The 16,194-nt window shown below is 41.7% G+C and overlaps 2 protein-coding genes across 2 annotated transcripts in view; one reads left to right on the top strand and one right to left on the bottom strand.

Moving 5' to 3' along the window:
* The window catches only part of pkma (pyruvate kinase M1/2a), a 323,744-nt gene that overhangs the window by 63,609 nt on the left and 243,941 nt on the right, over window positions 1–16,194 (bottom strand). The gene's annotated exons all lie outside the window — the stretch shown is intronic.
* Window positions 7,202–16,194, top strand: part of celf6 (CUGBP Elav-like family member 6) — a 149,320-nt gene continuing 140,327 nt past the window's right edge. The window contains 2 exon segments of the mRNA XM_052064364.1: window positions 7,202–7,324; window positions 7,327–7,497. Of these exon segments, the coding sequence (XP_051920324.1) occupies window positions 7,246–7,324; window positions 7,327–7,497 (250 nt within the window). The 5' untranslated portion in view covers window positions 7,202–7,245.

The raw sequence follows: 16,194 nt of genomic DNA, 5'->3' as shown, positions 1-16,194 counted from the left end.
GTTAAAACAAGTTTTTAAAAAAGTATATATATTTTTTTGGCGACTGGGCATGTGTCTCCGCTAGGCCGTTGACCCCGCTCTCTCTCTCATCTCTCTGTAAAACTTTTTAAGTTGTCAACTTCTGTGCATCAATGTCACCAAGACAAATCCCTCAACGTTTCCAATTTGCAGTCGGCGGGTCTGAAAACCTTTGTACTCGTAAAACTGCGCAGCCTAGCGAACGCGACGCTTTGTGACTGTAAAGGCATCGGCAAGGGTCCTTGAGAGGTCCTTTTAGTCGCTGTATTTCATTATTGTGTAATGATTATGAGTCGAAAACCGACGCTTCCTCTGCTAAAACAAAACATACAGTCGACTTGAAATCCAAGGACACTGGAGCATCCGTGTTGCTTGACTCTAATTTCATAAAATAAAAAAATAAAAAAGGAAAGAAAAACATCTGTTAAATGATGCCTCTGCAAATTGAAACAGCCATTTTATTGGAATGCTCTCCGAATGTCGGTGACATTGCGCTGATGTTATTGTTGGTAATGGCGAGCTCAGTGGGGTGTTTATTTGAGGAGCGCTTGGCCTGACAGCTCTTGGCAAGTGCTCTTTTTCCAAGCTGTTGTTTCCCAGCGTTTGGCCGGCGCCCAAAAGAATTAAAGTCCTAAGCGTCTGTATATTCAAATAAAGGCCTTGATTACAAGTACGATTTGTCACCGTGATTAATCTTTGCATGGACTGACTGGAGGAACATGTTCTATTTATTTCATATGGTGGTGGTGGGACCGGGGGTGGGGGGTTAATCTTCTTTTTGCAGCCGATTTGTAGTTTGTTCTGGATGGAGTCCAGCTACCAAGGGCAATAATAACAAACAAAAGACAGTAAAACATAAAGGAAAAAATAAAGTATCATCTGTATGGATACATCTCTATAAATGTGCATGTATAAATAACAGAACAGGCTAATCATTTTTAGAGTCCCTGTCCGGATGCATGGAGCAAGTGGGGGGGGGGGGGTGCACACACAAATGAATACAGTCAAACACAATCCATTCTATACCACAGTTACCGTAAAGTTCCTGTGCAAGTTTTTGTTCTAGTTATTTATGTTTTTTTTCTCCTTTTAACCCCTGTCCGAAACATTTGGAGAATAAAACAATTCCGATCAAAGCAAGGCCACGAGGCGAGGCTCTATCCGAGCGAATTTGACAAACAGGGACACAGTAACAATTTAATGCATTCCTGATAGATCACACAACATTCCTCCCGAGATGTTCCCCTTTTGCAAGTTTTGTTTTTAATGCTATTATAAAACATAACGTGGGCATAAGAAACAAAAAAAACAAAAAAAAAAGGTTTCAAGAAAAAAGTTGTGTGAACTAAAGTTACAGATGCTGCTCGTAACGCAGCCGTGGGTACCGTTCAAATCCATATCAGGGGAATTGAGGTTGACAGAAAAATGCCATCACTTTTGCAACAACAGCCTCAGGGAAGGGGACTGGGGAGGTTGCAAAAGCAAAACACACACACAAAGCATACACAAAACACAGCGGTGGGCCCGGCCCGCCTTTGCCACTTAGCATTATATGTTTGCCGCTTTAAATATTTTAGATGTTAGTTTGAGATCCACAGAAGGAAATAAAATGCAGCTGCAGACTGTCATGATCACATTGACGGTTTTTCGTTTACTTTGACTGATGCCATATTATCTTGCGTCACGGCCGACGTTTGTTTCGTAGCACACAAAAACAGGAGTTGAAGTTTAAGCAAACGTGCTGCTGTAGTGCGATGCCGAAAATGTCTTTTACTGCACTGTATAGTACACGTAGTTACACATTTGGTAACAGGTTGACAGTTTTGGGTCTTGGTCGAGATCTATACACCGTTTTTTTTTTTTTACAGGCAGAATTGTTGAGCTAGCTCTCCAAATTGAGATTAAAGCCACACCAAATATTTAAAAAAAAAACTGGAGCATGGAATTTTTGACAATGTTAAAGGTTTGAACATTTCTAACAGGCCTGAGTGACTTACAATTTTTCATTCAATTACTCCCTCACTGTGCTCGACTAAATAGTTCATTCTACAATTTTAAATTGCCCATTGTTTTCTTAACCCTTTCAGGGACAGTGGTTACGACAGCGGACAGTTTATCAGGATACAGGGTGCATGAAAGGGTTCATTTCACGCCCCAAAAAATTGTCATTCAAAACATACTCAATTTAATGACTTCAGTTCTACGCATACAAAGGGGAAACATGGTTGTAGATGAGGAACGTTAACATTCAGCATAAAACATGACTTTTAAAGCACGTCTACGCGTATTTAAATTCAAGTGCAAACAGTGAGTGAATAATCAGAGGAGCAATGCGCGTTTGTATTTTGGGGATTCATTAGCAGCCAGGAAAAACATATCTCACTGCGATCCACTGACCTCTCATTTGTTTTTTGTTTTTTCCATTTCATTTATTACCCACCTTGCTATCTGGAGCCCATCATTATTCACCGTAGCATGAACAACAGACCACACAGAGCATCCATATGAGGCCTTGCGTACCCCCCCAAAATAAAGCATTGAAATAACAATGAACCTCAAGTTAAGAAAACGAACTTCTGCATGACCAACCACGCCCCCCGATGCTCTAAGAACAAACGACGTGTGATGAAATTGTTGTAGTCGCAAATGATGGCGTCTGAATGAAAACTGACACATGTAGACATGCATGTGCAATCGAAAGCGTATCCCCCCCCCCCCCCCCCCCCGCGGCTATGAGGTTTTCAGGCCCTTCTGTTGCCACACACACACACACACACACACACACACACACACACACACACACACACACACACACACACACCTCCATACAAAAACTACTGTCACACCTCATAGTGCATGCGCCATGCATATCAATTATTGCTCCCGCTGTCGAACCCAGGGCCAGTGGAAAAATGTTCATGCATGACAACACACCACCTGGCACCCCAGCTCCTTATTTCCACTTGAACTGCGGAATGAATACGCCGTATAAAGGAATTGTGCGTGAGACTTAACAGATATATTGTGATGTTACAATAAGTCACCTTGACGGAACTGTGAGGGATTCCATGAATAAGAACAGCGGAGCTTCGCATTCTGCCAAAATGATTTTTGCCTATGAGGCTCGGAGCTAATGGTCGAATGGAAGTTTTCCACCCAGAGCTAATTTGAGTGAAAGGCGCCTCTCGGTGAGCCGATGCCCTCGTGGGATTTCTCTTACCTTCCATGTCCAATTCATCCTACCATTCCAAGTACTCTTTTTGAGACTGAAAAAGGGAAGAATTGTCACACGAAGAAGCCAAGAAGAAGACGAAGATACGCTTGCTCGTGTTCCAACAAAGATGACGCGAACACGCCAGCCGCAATTGAAGAGCAAAAGAGTGCAAATACAGCTTTCCTTACTGGAAATGACAGTACAGTGAGTTCCCAGTTTCTTTCTCTGTTTTGGTTGATCATTTTATCACTAACGGAAGGTTTTCATGGTGCTGGAGGACCGAAGAGGCAAGGAGTACAGGAATCTAAAAAAATTTAGTGATCCTCCCCTCCCCCACCCCCATCTTGCCCTCATCAAAAAGGTAGAATGTCTGTTGGTGATTTGTTGCCTTCATTGTGTCATTTACCAAATAATGACGAATGGATATTCAACTATGTCAACTTAAAAAAAATAGATAGATAGATAGATAGATAGATAGATAGATAGATAGATAGATAGATAGATAGATAGATAGATAGATAGATAGATAGATAGATAGATAGATAGATAGATAGATAGATAGATAGATAGATACTAGATAGATAGATAGATAGATAGATAGATAGATAGATAGATAGATAGATAGATAGATAGATAGATAGATAGATAGATAGATAGATAGATAGATAGATAGATAGATAGATAGATAGATAGATAGATAGATAGATAGATAGATAGATAGATAGATAGATAGATAGATAGATAGATAGATAGATAGATAGATAGATAGATAGATAGATAGATAGATAGATAGATAGATAGATAGATAGATAGATAGATAGATGGATAGATGGATAGATGGATAGATGGATAGATAGATAGATAGATCATCTGTACAAATTTAATGACGTAAAACAATGGACCAACAAACTCAAGGATATTCAAACATAGCACATGTGTCAATGGTTTGTAAGCTAGTACGCATCACTCATTAGCAGCACTCTTAATTGACTTGCGACATGCAATCAATTATTGATACATGATACGATGCCATCGCAATCTAACTTAATTACCCGTATCAGCGTGGGGGCCTCGCTGCCCTTGTATTGACGCCACATCCCCGACTGTGCTAATTATGACGCTTCTCCATGTGCGGCTTGCACACGCGCACCGACAGGTCACGTGCAGGTTCATATCATCCATCCCTCACGAACAATTTTCTCTTGACATGAACTGAAAACAAGGGCTTGCCAGCAGTGATCTCTCAGGATTTAAATAAAGGTTTTGGTTCGAACTGAATCACACACATGTAAAATGGAAGTGAGACACAGTCTGTGGCCCACACTGGAATCCTGTTACCCCCAAACTCATCATTTTTTCATGCGAGCCCAAAACATAATTTTTGTTCAACCATTAACATCGCATCATTGAAATAAAGCAAGCCATTTTGTTATTGGTCAATAACTGTTAAATAACACACATGTATGTTGCTTGATCAATAGTATAGATTTTGGAAACATACTGTATAAAATTTCGCAAATTGTCACAAGGTTTGGCCCGCAAAAATATGCTTGGATAAACATGGTCATCCCGCGGGGGGCCGGGGAGCCCGCCCCGACCCCCCATTCGACTCCCGGCACGGCGGGGCGGCCCGGTAGTCCAGTGGTTAGCACGTCGGCTTCACAGTGCAGAGGTACCGGGTTCGATTCCAGCTCCGGCCACCCTGTGTGGAGTTTGCATGTTCTCCCCGGGCCTGCGTGGGTTTTCTCCGGGTGCTCCGGTTTCCTCCCACATTCCAAAAACATGCGTGGCAGGCTGATTGAACACTCTGAATTTTCCCTAGGTGTGAGTGTGAGTGCGAATGGTTGTTCGTTTCTGTGTGCCCTGCGATTGGCTGGCAACCGATTCAGGGTGTCCCCCGCCTACTGCCTGAAGACAGCTGGGATAGGCTCCAGCACCCCCGCGACCCTAGTGAGGATCAAGCGGCTTGGAAGATGAATGAGTGAATGAAACATGGTCATGTTATGTCATGAAGCAATGGCAAATAACTGAATTACACCCCATGACAAGAACATGCAGAGAGGACTAAAACATTCAGCCCTACCAATTTGCTGCCCAAGTGAGTTGCCGGAGGGATCTAAAAAGGGAAACAGCTCATTTAAATGAATGATAACACTTTTTGTTTTTTATGTGACTATTACAATCTACAGCACTCTTTGGAGGGAACCAAATTGCATGAGGTTCCCCAAGCTAGTTATTTAAAAAAGACCCACTTTCTCAAGAATCAGTAGGTTTTTATTTAGTGACAGGTTTGTTGATAGCAATGTGAATGGAATTAGCTCGGAGCCTCAGGTTCCAGGGGGTATAGGGTTCACAAACAGCGTGCCGAGCTTAAATGCAAGCGAGTGAAACTTAGTTTATAGGATGGACCCTTGAAAGCGGTGACCCCTGTTCAGTGGGAGTCATGTTAGCATCAAGTTATTGTGTGATAACATTTCGGAGCGCTTCTCTAAAAATATGATGCGCTGTATCTTCAAACCCTCTGGGGATGTTATTTATGAGCTGACCTTGAGTCTTGAAGAGGTCCAAACACATGTCTGTCTTTCCTCTAGTGTACGTAAGTATACTGTATGAATTGGTGTGCAACACGACCTTTGTCTTTATTTTCATTTCTTTTTGCTTTTCAGGGGGATTACATCTGCTGGGTTGTGACTCAATTAGTCGGTTGGGTAACAATTGCTCCGTCTTTGCTAGAGAATGTCACATTAACCCCCCAGCTTCCCCAAAAGATTTATTGTGTATTTAGGTTTTCTCAGAATTGTGGTGGTTGAGTCACTTGTTGATTTCAAATATCATAACATGGTTTATGGATGTTAGAAAAGGTGAATCAACGAAAATTATATATAATACTGAGTAAAACACCAACTAAAGTCAACAAAGCAACATTTATTTAGAAAACAATGTGCACAATTAAAAAATAAATATTACTTTTTATGTCTGTTCCAGAAAAAAAAAGCCTCAATTGGCTGTCATAAGATAAGAAATATAAGAAAAGAAAACCTTTATTTGTCTCAAAATAATATTGATAATAATAAACGTGAAATATTCATTCATTCAGTCATGCATCTTCCGTTATATCCTCACTTGGGTCGTAAGCATGTGAAATATTTTCAACCAATTGGCTTTCTTTCTGCCTGCTAGTATAGATGTCAATATATATATATATTCAATGATTGATTCATCCAACTATTTACCCATTTGTCAGAATGGAGCCTTTTAAGTCAATCATTCAATATTTGTACATTAATATATATAAACAATATATAGACATGTTTATAGTTAGTATAGTTGGTATTTATTGCATTGTGAAAATAAAATAAAATAAAATGTTATATGCACGTTATTATCTATCTCTCTCTCTCTCTCTTTCTCTCTCTCTCTCATTATTATTAAGCCAATAATATGAAATGAATAAATGTATTCATTTCTAAATGAATAGAAAGGTATTACATATTGTATATTTAAAAGGGAAATTGACAATGTACAAGCAGTGGAGTATACTGTACATGACGATTTGCCTTCGGTGCTATACCCCGCCCCTTACCACGCCTTCCCGCTCTCCTATTGGCTCAGGGGCGGGCGCTTGTTATATGCAAATGAGACTGTGGGTGGCCGGGACTGTTTGTAAAAGTGACGACACGAAAAACGACGAGGAAGAGGAGTAGGACAGGGAAAGGGAGGGGATGAGAAGGGGGGGGCGTTGAACGTAAGAAAAAAAAGAAAAGAAAAAGGGAGGGGGGGAGAGAGAGAGAGAGAGAGAGAGAGGAGAGAGAGAGAGAGAGAGAGAGAGAGAGAGAGAGAGAGAGAGAGAGAGAGAGAGAGAGAGAGAGAGAGAGAGAGAGAGAGAGAGAGAGAGAGAGAGAGAGAGAGAGAGAGAGAGAGAGAGAGAGAGAGAGAGAGAGAGAGAGAGAGAGAGAGAGAGAGAGAGAGAGAGAGAGAGAGAGACGAGCCCCGCGGCGGCCCATTGAGGAAAGATGGCCACAGTCAGTGCAAACGGAGTGCTGCGGGAGAATGGATTCAGCACCACGGACAGCGGCGGCAGGATGAACGGGCTCGGCTCGGTAGTCAGAACACCATCCCCATGAAGGACCACGACGCCATCAAGCTCTTTATCGGCCAGATCCCCCGCAACCTGGAGGAGAAGGACCTCAAACCGCTCTTTGAGGAATTCGGCAAGATTTACGAACTCACGGTACTGAAAGACAGGTTTACCGGGATGCATAAAGGTTGGTTCTGGCCGCTTTTACTTGTTTGCTATCTTTGGCGTAACTGTGTAAACAGGAGACTATGACCTCATTTTTTGTTGTTTGTTTCAGTTTTTAATCATTATTTTTTTAAGGTGGGGGGGGGGGTGGGGTTGAGAACGTGGGGAGCGGACCGAACTATTTCACACGTGCGTGTGGTTTGGCGCATGTTAATTGCAGAAGCACTTGAAGGGAACTACTACACACGCCTTTGTGTGTGTGTGTGCGTGCGCGCGTGTGTTTACATTGACAATCATGAGCGTGGAAGGGGGCGGTACCCGCTGAGAGGATTGTGCGGTTTCGCGACACACAACACAAAATACAGTGCGTAAAGAATGGATGGTGATAAACTTTTAGGGCAGGGGTGACACTGAACAGCCTTTAAAAAAAACAAGACATACTAACATGCGCACACGCTGCACAATGAGTCCAAAATGGATGGTGGGTGAACTTTTAATTCAGGGTTTTACAACCTTCCCCCCAGGAAACATACGCACAACGAACGTGTTTTGCATGGTGGATATCATATTAAGTAGATGATATACGTATAACCAAATAATAATAATACAAATGTCACAGTTATGTCATTGCAATCAAGTTACCATAATGCCGAATAAGGGTAGTAAGAAGCAATGAATATGTCCCTCTTTTTGGGGCGGGGGGTTTGGAGGAGGGGCTCAATTAGCTTCACTTTGTCTGCTTTATGCTGCATGGCATAAAGCGATGGAAAAATGATAAAGATGCAAGAATAAAACCGATAAGCAAATGAAAACATGTCTAATTAATGTTTGGAAAAAAACTAAGAAAAAAAGATATTCCCCCCTTTCTTTGTACCCAGTCGTTTTTAAGGATCGCACTATTTGCTCATATCATGACTGGAGTTGTTCATTTACTCAACCGCAGATGGTAAAGGCATCTCTTAGCGGGTCAGGGCATCAACAAGGAAAAATGCTTTGATTTCCATGTTTTTAACCGTGCTAAAACACCAAGAAATGAGGTGGACTGATTGGAGCTGAAACGATGTGAAACAACCCGAAACATAAACCTGTACACACACACACACACACACACACACACACACACACCCACACACACACACACACACACACACACACACACACACACACACACACACACACACACACACACACACACACACACACACACACCCCTGTGGAGTTACCACCTATCATAATATCTACATAACGCAAGATTACTTTTATTACAGTTGAGAGGAAAAGGCAAAGAAATGGCAATAATTAAGGCAGACTGGGCAGGGCTAATAAGTCACATAAGTTCACTGAACACAAACACGGATACACACGACATGGTGAAGTGAGTATATATCAGTCCGCTGGGTATCAGATCGTAGTCAAATGTAAAGTCAACTTTACATATGATTACACAAAATGTTTGACACAGGAACTCATCAGAGATACCCGTTTACATATCTTTAAGTGCTGTTGTTTTGGCTAGCAACTTTGTCCATGTTTTGTTTGTGTGTTTGTATGTGGGAATTGAGCATCTGAGATAATGAGATTCGCAATTGTTGTTTACGCTCATGGGGAAACGGGAAGCACCTATTTGGGGTGTGGCTTTTATTTAAACTGATAACATAGTGGCCGCCGTTTGAGGACTTTTACGCAGCACCTTGACTGTTGGGCTATGCGGTGCTGCGAAACACCGGCGACACGTTGCTCTCACCGTCCCCGCCGACTGAGAGATCAGTAATCACCTCTTAATTACGACGACAAGCCGCTGATTACGCAGAGATCGATCACTTCTTAATGATAACCAAAAAGCGAGGGTGCGAGACTGTTTCGAAGCACAGGGAGCCATTAAGTCTAAAGTCCATTAGGCGGAACTTTGATTGCTTTCTGCACTTTTTCTATATGTTCAACGCAAGTCTTCTGCCATGATAAATGGAATGAATGCGTTTTTTGGACAACAACAAATGAGTGTAGTGCATCCCATGAGTGTTTCTTACTCTTGTTCCTTTTTCTCAAATTTTCAATTATATTTGTGTTAATTATATATGATTGTAATCCATTTTCATTGGATTTAAATGCTAATTTTCCAATATAATCACCACCTCTCTTTGTTGGTGGTGGGAAATAATTTGGTTCTACTGCCTTTCAGTGAGATATTTCACAAGTTGCTCAATATGCCAGTGCTTCCCTAAAATAAATACAATACAAATTCTCATGCTGACTTGAGGACATCTACCTTCTACCTGTTTGTAATTATGTACCTTTATTAAAGTAAATCATGAACTTACAGGATGTTTTTTTTTTGAATGCTTGTATAACTCAAACAAATAATTGTAAATTCAAGGAAAAAGCCCATCTACTTGACTTTATTTCACTAATACATGAATAATTAAAGCAGTTACTTATCTGAATAGAAAAAATGTGACAAAACTATTCATTCCCTACTCAATATTTTTTTCATTTGAACGTATACAAAGTAAAAGTACTTCTTAAAAATACCTTTTCTATTTTGATAGATTATGTACATTTCTTTAGTTATTTTGCATGTAGACATTTGGACCCAGATGTGGTGTCTTGCCCCAATCAAGGTCCACAGTACTGCCATGTAATACCTTTGTACCTTCCGTGTTAGCTGCTATACGGAGTTCCTTTCCCGTAACTTACGTGCCACATTGGGTTCAAGTCAAAGCTTCATGTCTATGCGGCTTTGATCCGACAGGTTATCATTTAGTTATTAACATAACTTAAATGAGATGTTCATATTGATTTGCCTTAATTCTCGAGCCGGTCCCATAGAGACTTTTTTTTCCCGGGATGTGTGTGTGTGGAGGGGGCGAGGGAGGGTTAAGTTTAGCATATAGCTGTTTAACGTAAGATGCTATTTATTATTGCCAGTGTTTCATTGGCTAAGAGAAATGACATGAACGTATAGTGAGGCGTCCATTTCAGTTCCCAAATGTAGTTTGTTGGCCTAAAATGGCCACTTGTCAGTCATTCACACATCAGTATTGGCATTAACATTCACAATGAATCCCCTCAGCGCAAACTGTCAAATTACGTATGATATATAAGTCGGCGGCAACAGTTCATGATCTTATCGATCGCATTGAGATGAGTTCAGCTCAAGCAGCCTTGAAAAGTCCCCCCCTCCCCCATTCCTCCCCTGCTCCACCTCTTTTCCCGCCGTGATCGATTAAAACAATATCTCCTGTTGCCGTTGTTGACGCACCGTCCTCGGCCATCCCTGAATGTCAACACCAAGGAGGAGGGAGGTCCGACTCGGAAAGAGAGGATAATCCTGTTCCGAAGACGGACCAAAGCGGGAGCCCCCCGCCCCCGAGCCGAGGCCGCTCTGAGGCAGGCATTCATTTATTCCTGCCGATCTGTCCTGTATGAGATTCAAAGTCACTTTGTGTGCACTTTTAATGAGATTTCACCAATGCATTACAGGGATGAGATTGTGCCCATGTAACACATGTTCATGTGGTCTTACAGACCCAAGCAGAATGCAAGAAAATGGGATTAGTGCCATTAAGGGAAACCAAAGCAGGTGAAGTGAATAAGCAGCTGTGTCGCCCCAAGGGTGGGGCACCCTCTCGGGGACAGGCGCAAGCTCTCATTGGATAAAATCAATGCCACTTGTAGAATACTGTTTGTATTAAGACCTTCTGTCATGAGTATACATTCACTGTCTCGCAGTGGTGTTTAGGATTCTTTTTTTTTGTGGTTCTTTTGAAATGTTGTGCCACCCATTTTTTTAACCCTTCAAGACCTCATCATCAAATCACTTGTTGGGACTCTAGAATTCAGATGAAAAACAAAAGACAATTGTATTTTTATCCTTTATAATGCTCCATGGTGGAACACGGCTGTGAATGCATCATGCGTTATTGCTGGGTTTCATCAGCTGCAACTCGGACCTCAGACAAACTGGAAGGCATTCTGAACAGTTCCAAATAAAAGTTGCTGTTAGCACTGATGCTTCAAGCAGAAAGCCCCTCCCGCCCACCCCCCAAAATGAAACGCCTACTAGATCAGAGGCCAATCAAAGTCCAATTTAACTTGAGTTGAGTGTGATCGGTTAATTCTGAACTCAGCCACATTCTTATTATAGGTTGGTGTGCACACTTGCGCAACTGCATTTCACTTGCTGATCCCTTCTTGCTGTATTATGGCCATGACCAACATGAACTTTAGAACAGCTAATGGGGTAGGGCGTCTGAAGCATTAGGTGACAAAGGCGTTGTGACAGCCAACACTGTCAGGACTCAAAACAACTCTAAAATTCAGATATTTTTAAACATTTATAACTACTGTTACGACTGCTGTATTTTTTTCTTCTTCTTTTGAAATGTTCCATGACCTGACTGCTCCGTGCGACGTCAGTGGGCCCAGCATTAGCAGATTAGTTTTTCGCACTTGTTTTTGATACCCCCATCCGTTGCCTTTTAAGCAATCCTCAGTACCAAATACAGCAGTCGGCTACGGCTATGACCAACATGGACCTTCGAATGGGTATGGTGTGCAAAAGTGAGTGGACATGATAAAGTCAATGCAGTGGAGTCATTTTCAACACTATGTCACCAATAGTGCGTCACCCATACATAGGGCAAGACTGTGTCATAGTTGTATAGATGATCGAAGATATGAAAAAAAATACTGAAAAAAAAACCTCCCCCAAAAATCTGCGACTCTGCAAATCTGTGGGTGCCAAACTTTGAATATGCAGATATCGACTATGGTTTTAAGTTGTAATGTCACCAATCACCACTAGATGTCTTGTTTGAAGTGGGTAAATGTTTATTCACTGAAAACAGATAATCCTTTGGGTGCACATGATTAAAATGTCATAAACGGATGTAATTTTCTTCTGTTTTCTTTTAAAAAAAAGTGAGTTTTTTTTCCACACATTTTAATCATGTGCAACCAAAAATCAAATACTTTTTTTCAGTAGTTGTCGCGACAATGTTTCAAGCCAATGCGAGTGTGTTTTTGTTGTCAGGTAATTTCAAATTACTCCGAGCTGTGGAGGCTTGGATGGGTTGACTTCACACCACGGGAGGGCATGGCGCTCGTCAGCCCAGGTCGCGCTGTTTAACATCCATCATTTTGGCCCGGCACTACATTATCATAACACTTAGTGTCAGCAACGGAGCCTGTGTGCTCCGCTCAGACATGCTGAATGATGGCGGGGGGCAAATCCTTTGCTTGAGTAGCGTTATTTATCAATCCGTCTGCGATGCTGAGAGGAGACGCACCGCACAGCACAGGGGGAGCAGATACAAAGAGAGACTAAATGTCCTCATCCATTCTCTGCGCTCATTGGAGGTTCAGCCTAGAAATAAACCGAGAACATAAAACCCTCACAGGCGTTCCAGTGCCGACCATTAATAAAATATCACCTTTCAAAAAAACATGACATGGAATGTTTTGTTGGTGCTACTTTTTGATTTGGGCTTTGACAGAAAGCTGGCGCTAAAACTGGAGGTGTGATGAGTGATGGGTCATGTATGTTGTAGTCAAGCAAATTGCTTGTGAACCAGACAGCTTGCGTTAGAATGGCCGAAACTGCTTGTTCGAGACCGGAGGACGTAAAAACAATCCATGGGCGAGGCTGCAATGTCTTGCCAATGTCTGGATCTCAGCGGTCACTTGTCATTCAGGGCCGTTTGAGAAAAATACAGTTAATACAGTGTTCAACGGTGGGATACCAACTTTAAACTACGTAAAAAAACAAAAAAAACACACAAAAAAAACCATCTAAATTGGTTGTTTTTTTTACATTCACCATGGGAAAATACAGTTAATACAGTGTTCAACGGTGGGATACCAACTTTAAACTACGTAAAAAAACAAAAAACAAAACAAAAACAACACACAAAAAAACCCATCTAAATTGGTTGTTTTTTTTCCATTCACCATGGGCCACTCTTAGTGTGGTCTTAGCCCGCATTAGGCCCGTGGGCCACCAGTTTTCCACCCACTGATCTACAACATGGTGGAAAGCCAAAGTGCCGATTTCTCCTGACTAATACTATCAGCTCATGCCTTCATCTTTTTTCAATATGTGTCTCGAAAGCTAGTTTAACAACCAACTAACCGGCCGACCAAAGCAATCAACCAAACAAACAAGAAACTGATTGATTGGTTGGTTGAATATGCTGTTTCCTTCGCAACTTGGATATAGAATAGCTGGGAAAGGACAGAGAAAGATGACAAGAAAAGATGTGAAAAGGCACATCTATGGAAAGAGATCCGAGAGAACAGAACACTATTCTGTTGTGATCAGACCATCATGTATCAGCATCTTAAAACCAATCTACTGTAACTCACGTTTTAACATTCATTAAGGTCTTACAGGAATACATATTTTACTACTTTTATGAGGGAATTATGAAAGCAAAACAAAAAAAAAAACACATTCAAGTCTTAATTTTAATTCTGGTCCTCCCAGGCGTCCTTCCAAGATGAACTGATCCGGGAGATTTTGCCTGATTGCTCTTAAATTTGAATCACATTAACTAACTCGACAAATGGGTGGGTGGGGGGGGGGGGGGTGTGATGCTAAATTGGTTAAAAATATTAAGGACTGTGCGGTCCGAGTGAGCTGCTGGACTACATTGCCTGAACTTTGTTTAATGAAAAGACGCCCCCTGCTTTTATGTCAAAGCCACAGGTAGGCAAAGCTGAATAGCGTTTTGCTGGATGAGAAGTTTCGCTTTGGTTAACAACAGTAACCACTAATCAGTGGCACATATACTTGATTGCCCGGTAAAGTTGTCGATGCGGTGGAGGGGAAGACTGGTATTTGTACACACAGTGTAGTACTATATGCAAAAAAAATTTTCCATGAGTGAAAAATGCTCTGATCGTGTTTTTGGGTGCTTGTTTTCATTTTAAAGTCCACACACTGTAAAAGATGCTTGCTTGCCCCTCAACTCCTCTATCGTAGTCAAATTAACAAAATAAAAAGTATGGGGTAGGGTGTAGCTAATTTCAACAAGGCAAGAGATAGGGTGTGTAAAGCGGGCGACAATTCATAATCCAAGACGCATTCGGATGAAGCAAGTGGGATTTAAACATCGAGGAAATGATCTTCTTTAACATACACTTATGCCGAACAGACTTGATACAAAATCCATGCATCCTTTCTCGTGCTTTCATTTGCATCATCTTGTCCACTCGGATGATGTTTGTAGAAAGCCAAACAAATTGGCCATTATCCGTTTTGCCAGTCTGAACAAACTTCGATTTTATATCGTATTCCAGTATCTTTTCAATTAGGAACACCTGCTGTCCTTCCGAAAAAAAGACATACAATATAATTACGATGTCGGCGTGGATGTAATTGGGAGCTCATGCTTGGTTACCGTTTTGACAAACAAGTTATTATGACAGAAAGTTTTAAAGTAATCACACACATTTTGTTGGAACTACTTTTGCTTTTGAAATGGAATTTGTGGGACTTTTGTTGGAATGATGGAAATGTAAATTGTCCCCCACCCCACTTAACCTGCTCATCACAGCCGCCACACTTTATTTCCCTCATTTCCCAGCCTTTGTCCATTTAACTGGGCCAACTTCCACATCTAATTGCTTCACAAACTTTAAATATTGACATGAAATATTGCTTTTTACTGCATTCGGTGGGTGGCAGCACCGTATACTTGTGTAATTAAGTGATAGTTTTAGTTTGGAATTAAAAACAACAAACACTTTCACGAGTGACATGAAATACATACGAAAAGGAAAAAGCAAGCATTGTGCTAAAGTCATATGACAATGATTACCTGTGCTGAATACTTCATTTTAATGTCATAATATTGTAGTATTATATACAGTATACCATCCATCCATCCATTCTCCGAAACGCTTGATCCTCACTAGGGTCACGGGGGGTGCTGGAGCCTATCCCAGCCATCTTCGGGCAGTAGGCGGGGGACACCCTGAACCGGTTGCCAGCCAATCACAGGGCATACAGAGACGAACAACCATCCACGCTCACACCTCGGGACAATTTAGAGCGTCCAAGCAGCCTGCCAAGCATGTTTTTGGAATGTGGGAGGAAACCGGAGCACCCGAAGAAAACCCACGCAGGCCTGGGGAGAACATGCAAACTTCACACAGGGAGGCCGGAGCTGGAATCGAACCCGTACCTCTGCACTGTGAAGCCGACATGCTAACCACTGAACTACCGGGCCGCTACAGTATACCCAATACTATAATTATTGATTTCAATTAGTTCAATTTAAGAACAAGTTGAGTCTTATAGTGGTCTCTCTCTCATTCTCCCCCTCAAGTCAATCAATGTTTACCCAAGGTAAATAACAAGAGCAACCTAACTTACTTACTGACTTGTAGGTGCGCTGGCACCCCGTGCATGCTAAAGCATGACTCACTTTGTCAACTTCACTTTCTGTGCTGTTTTTGCAAGAGGTGGAGCCAGGTTTTAACAGTGCGGCCATCTTGGAAGTGAGCGAGTTGTCTCCAAGTTGCACCTATGAATCAGGAAAAGTGCAGAGTGCATCGATGGCCTGCCCCCTATGTGTCCAAATTCAAATCAATCCTTCATTTTGACCAGTATGCATATGAACGATATTCATTTTCTCTTTTCATCTCTGCAGTTTACTTAAAATTGGCAATATGGAATTAGCCCACTTTTGTTCTCAATAGCTAAGTTCACAGTTCC

Source organism: Hippocampus zosterae, chromosome 4 (assembly GCF_025434085.1).
Source record: "Hippocampus zosterae strain Florida chromosome 4, ASM2543408v3, whole genome shotgun sequence".
Taxonomy (NCBI): Eukaryota; Metazoa; Chordata; class Actinopteri; order Syngnathiformes; family Syngnathidae; genus Hippocampus; species Hippocampus zosterae.
Note: the sequence above shows the minus strand (reverse complement) of the source record. Positions and strands in the feature narration are given on the sequence as shown.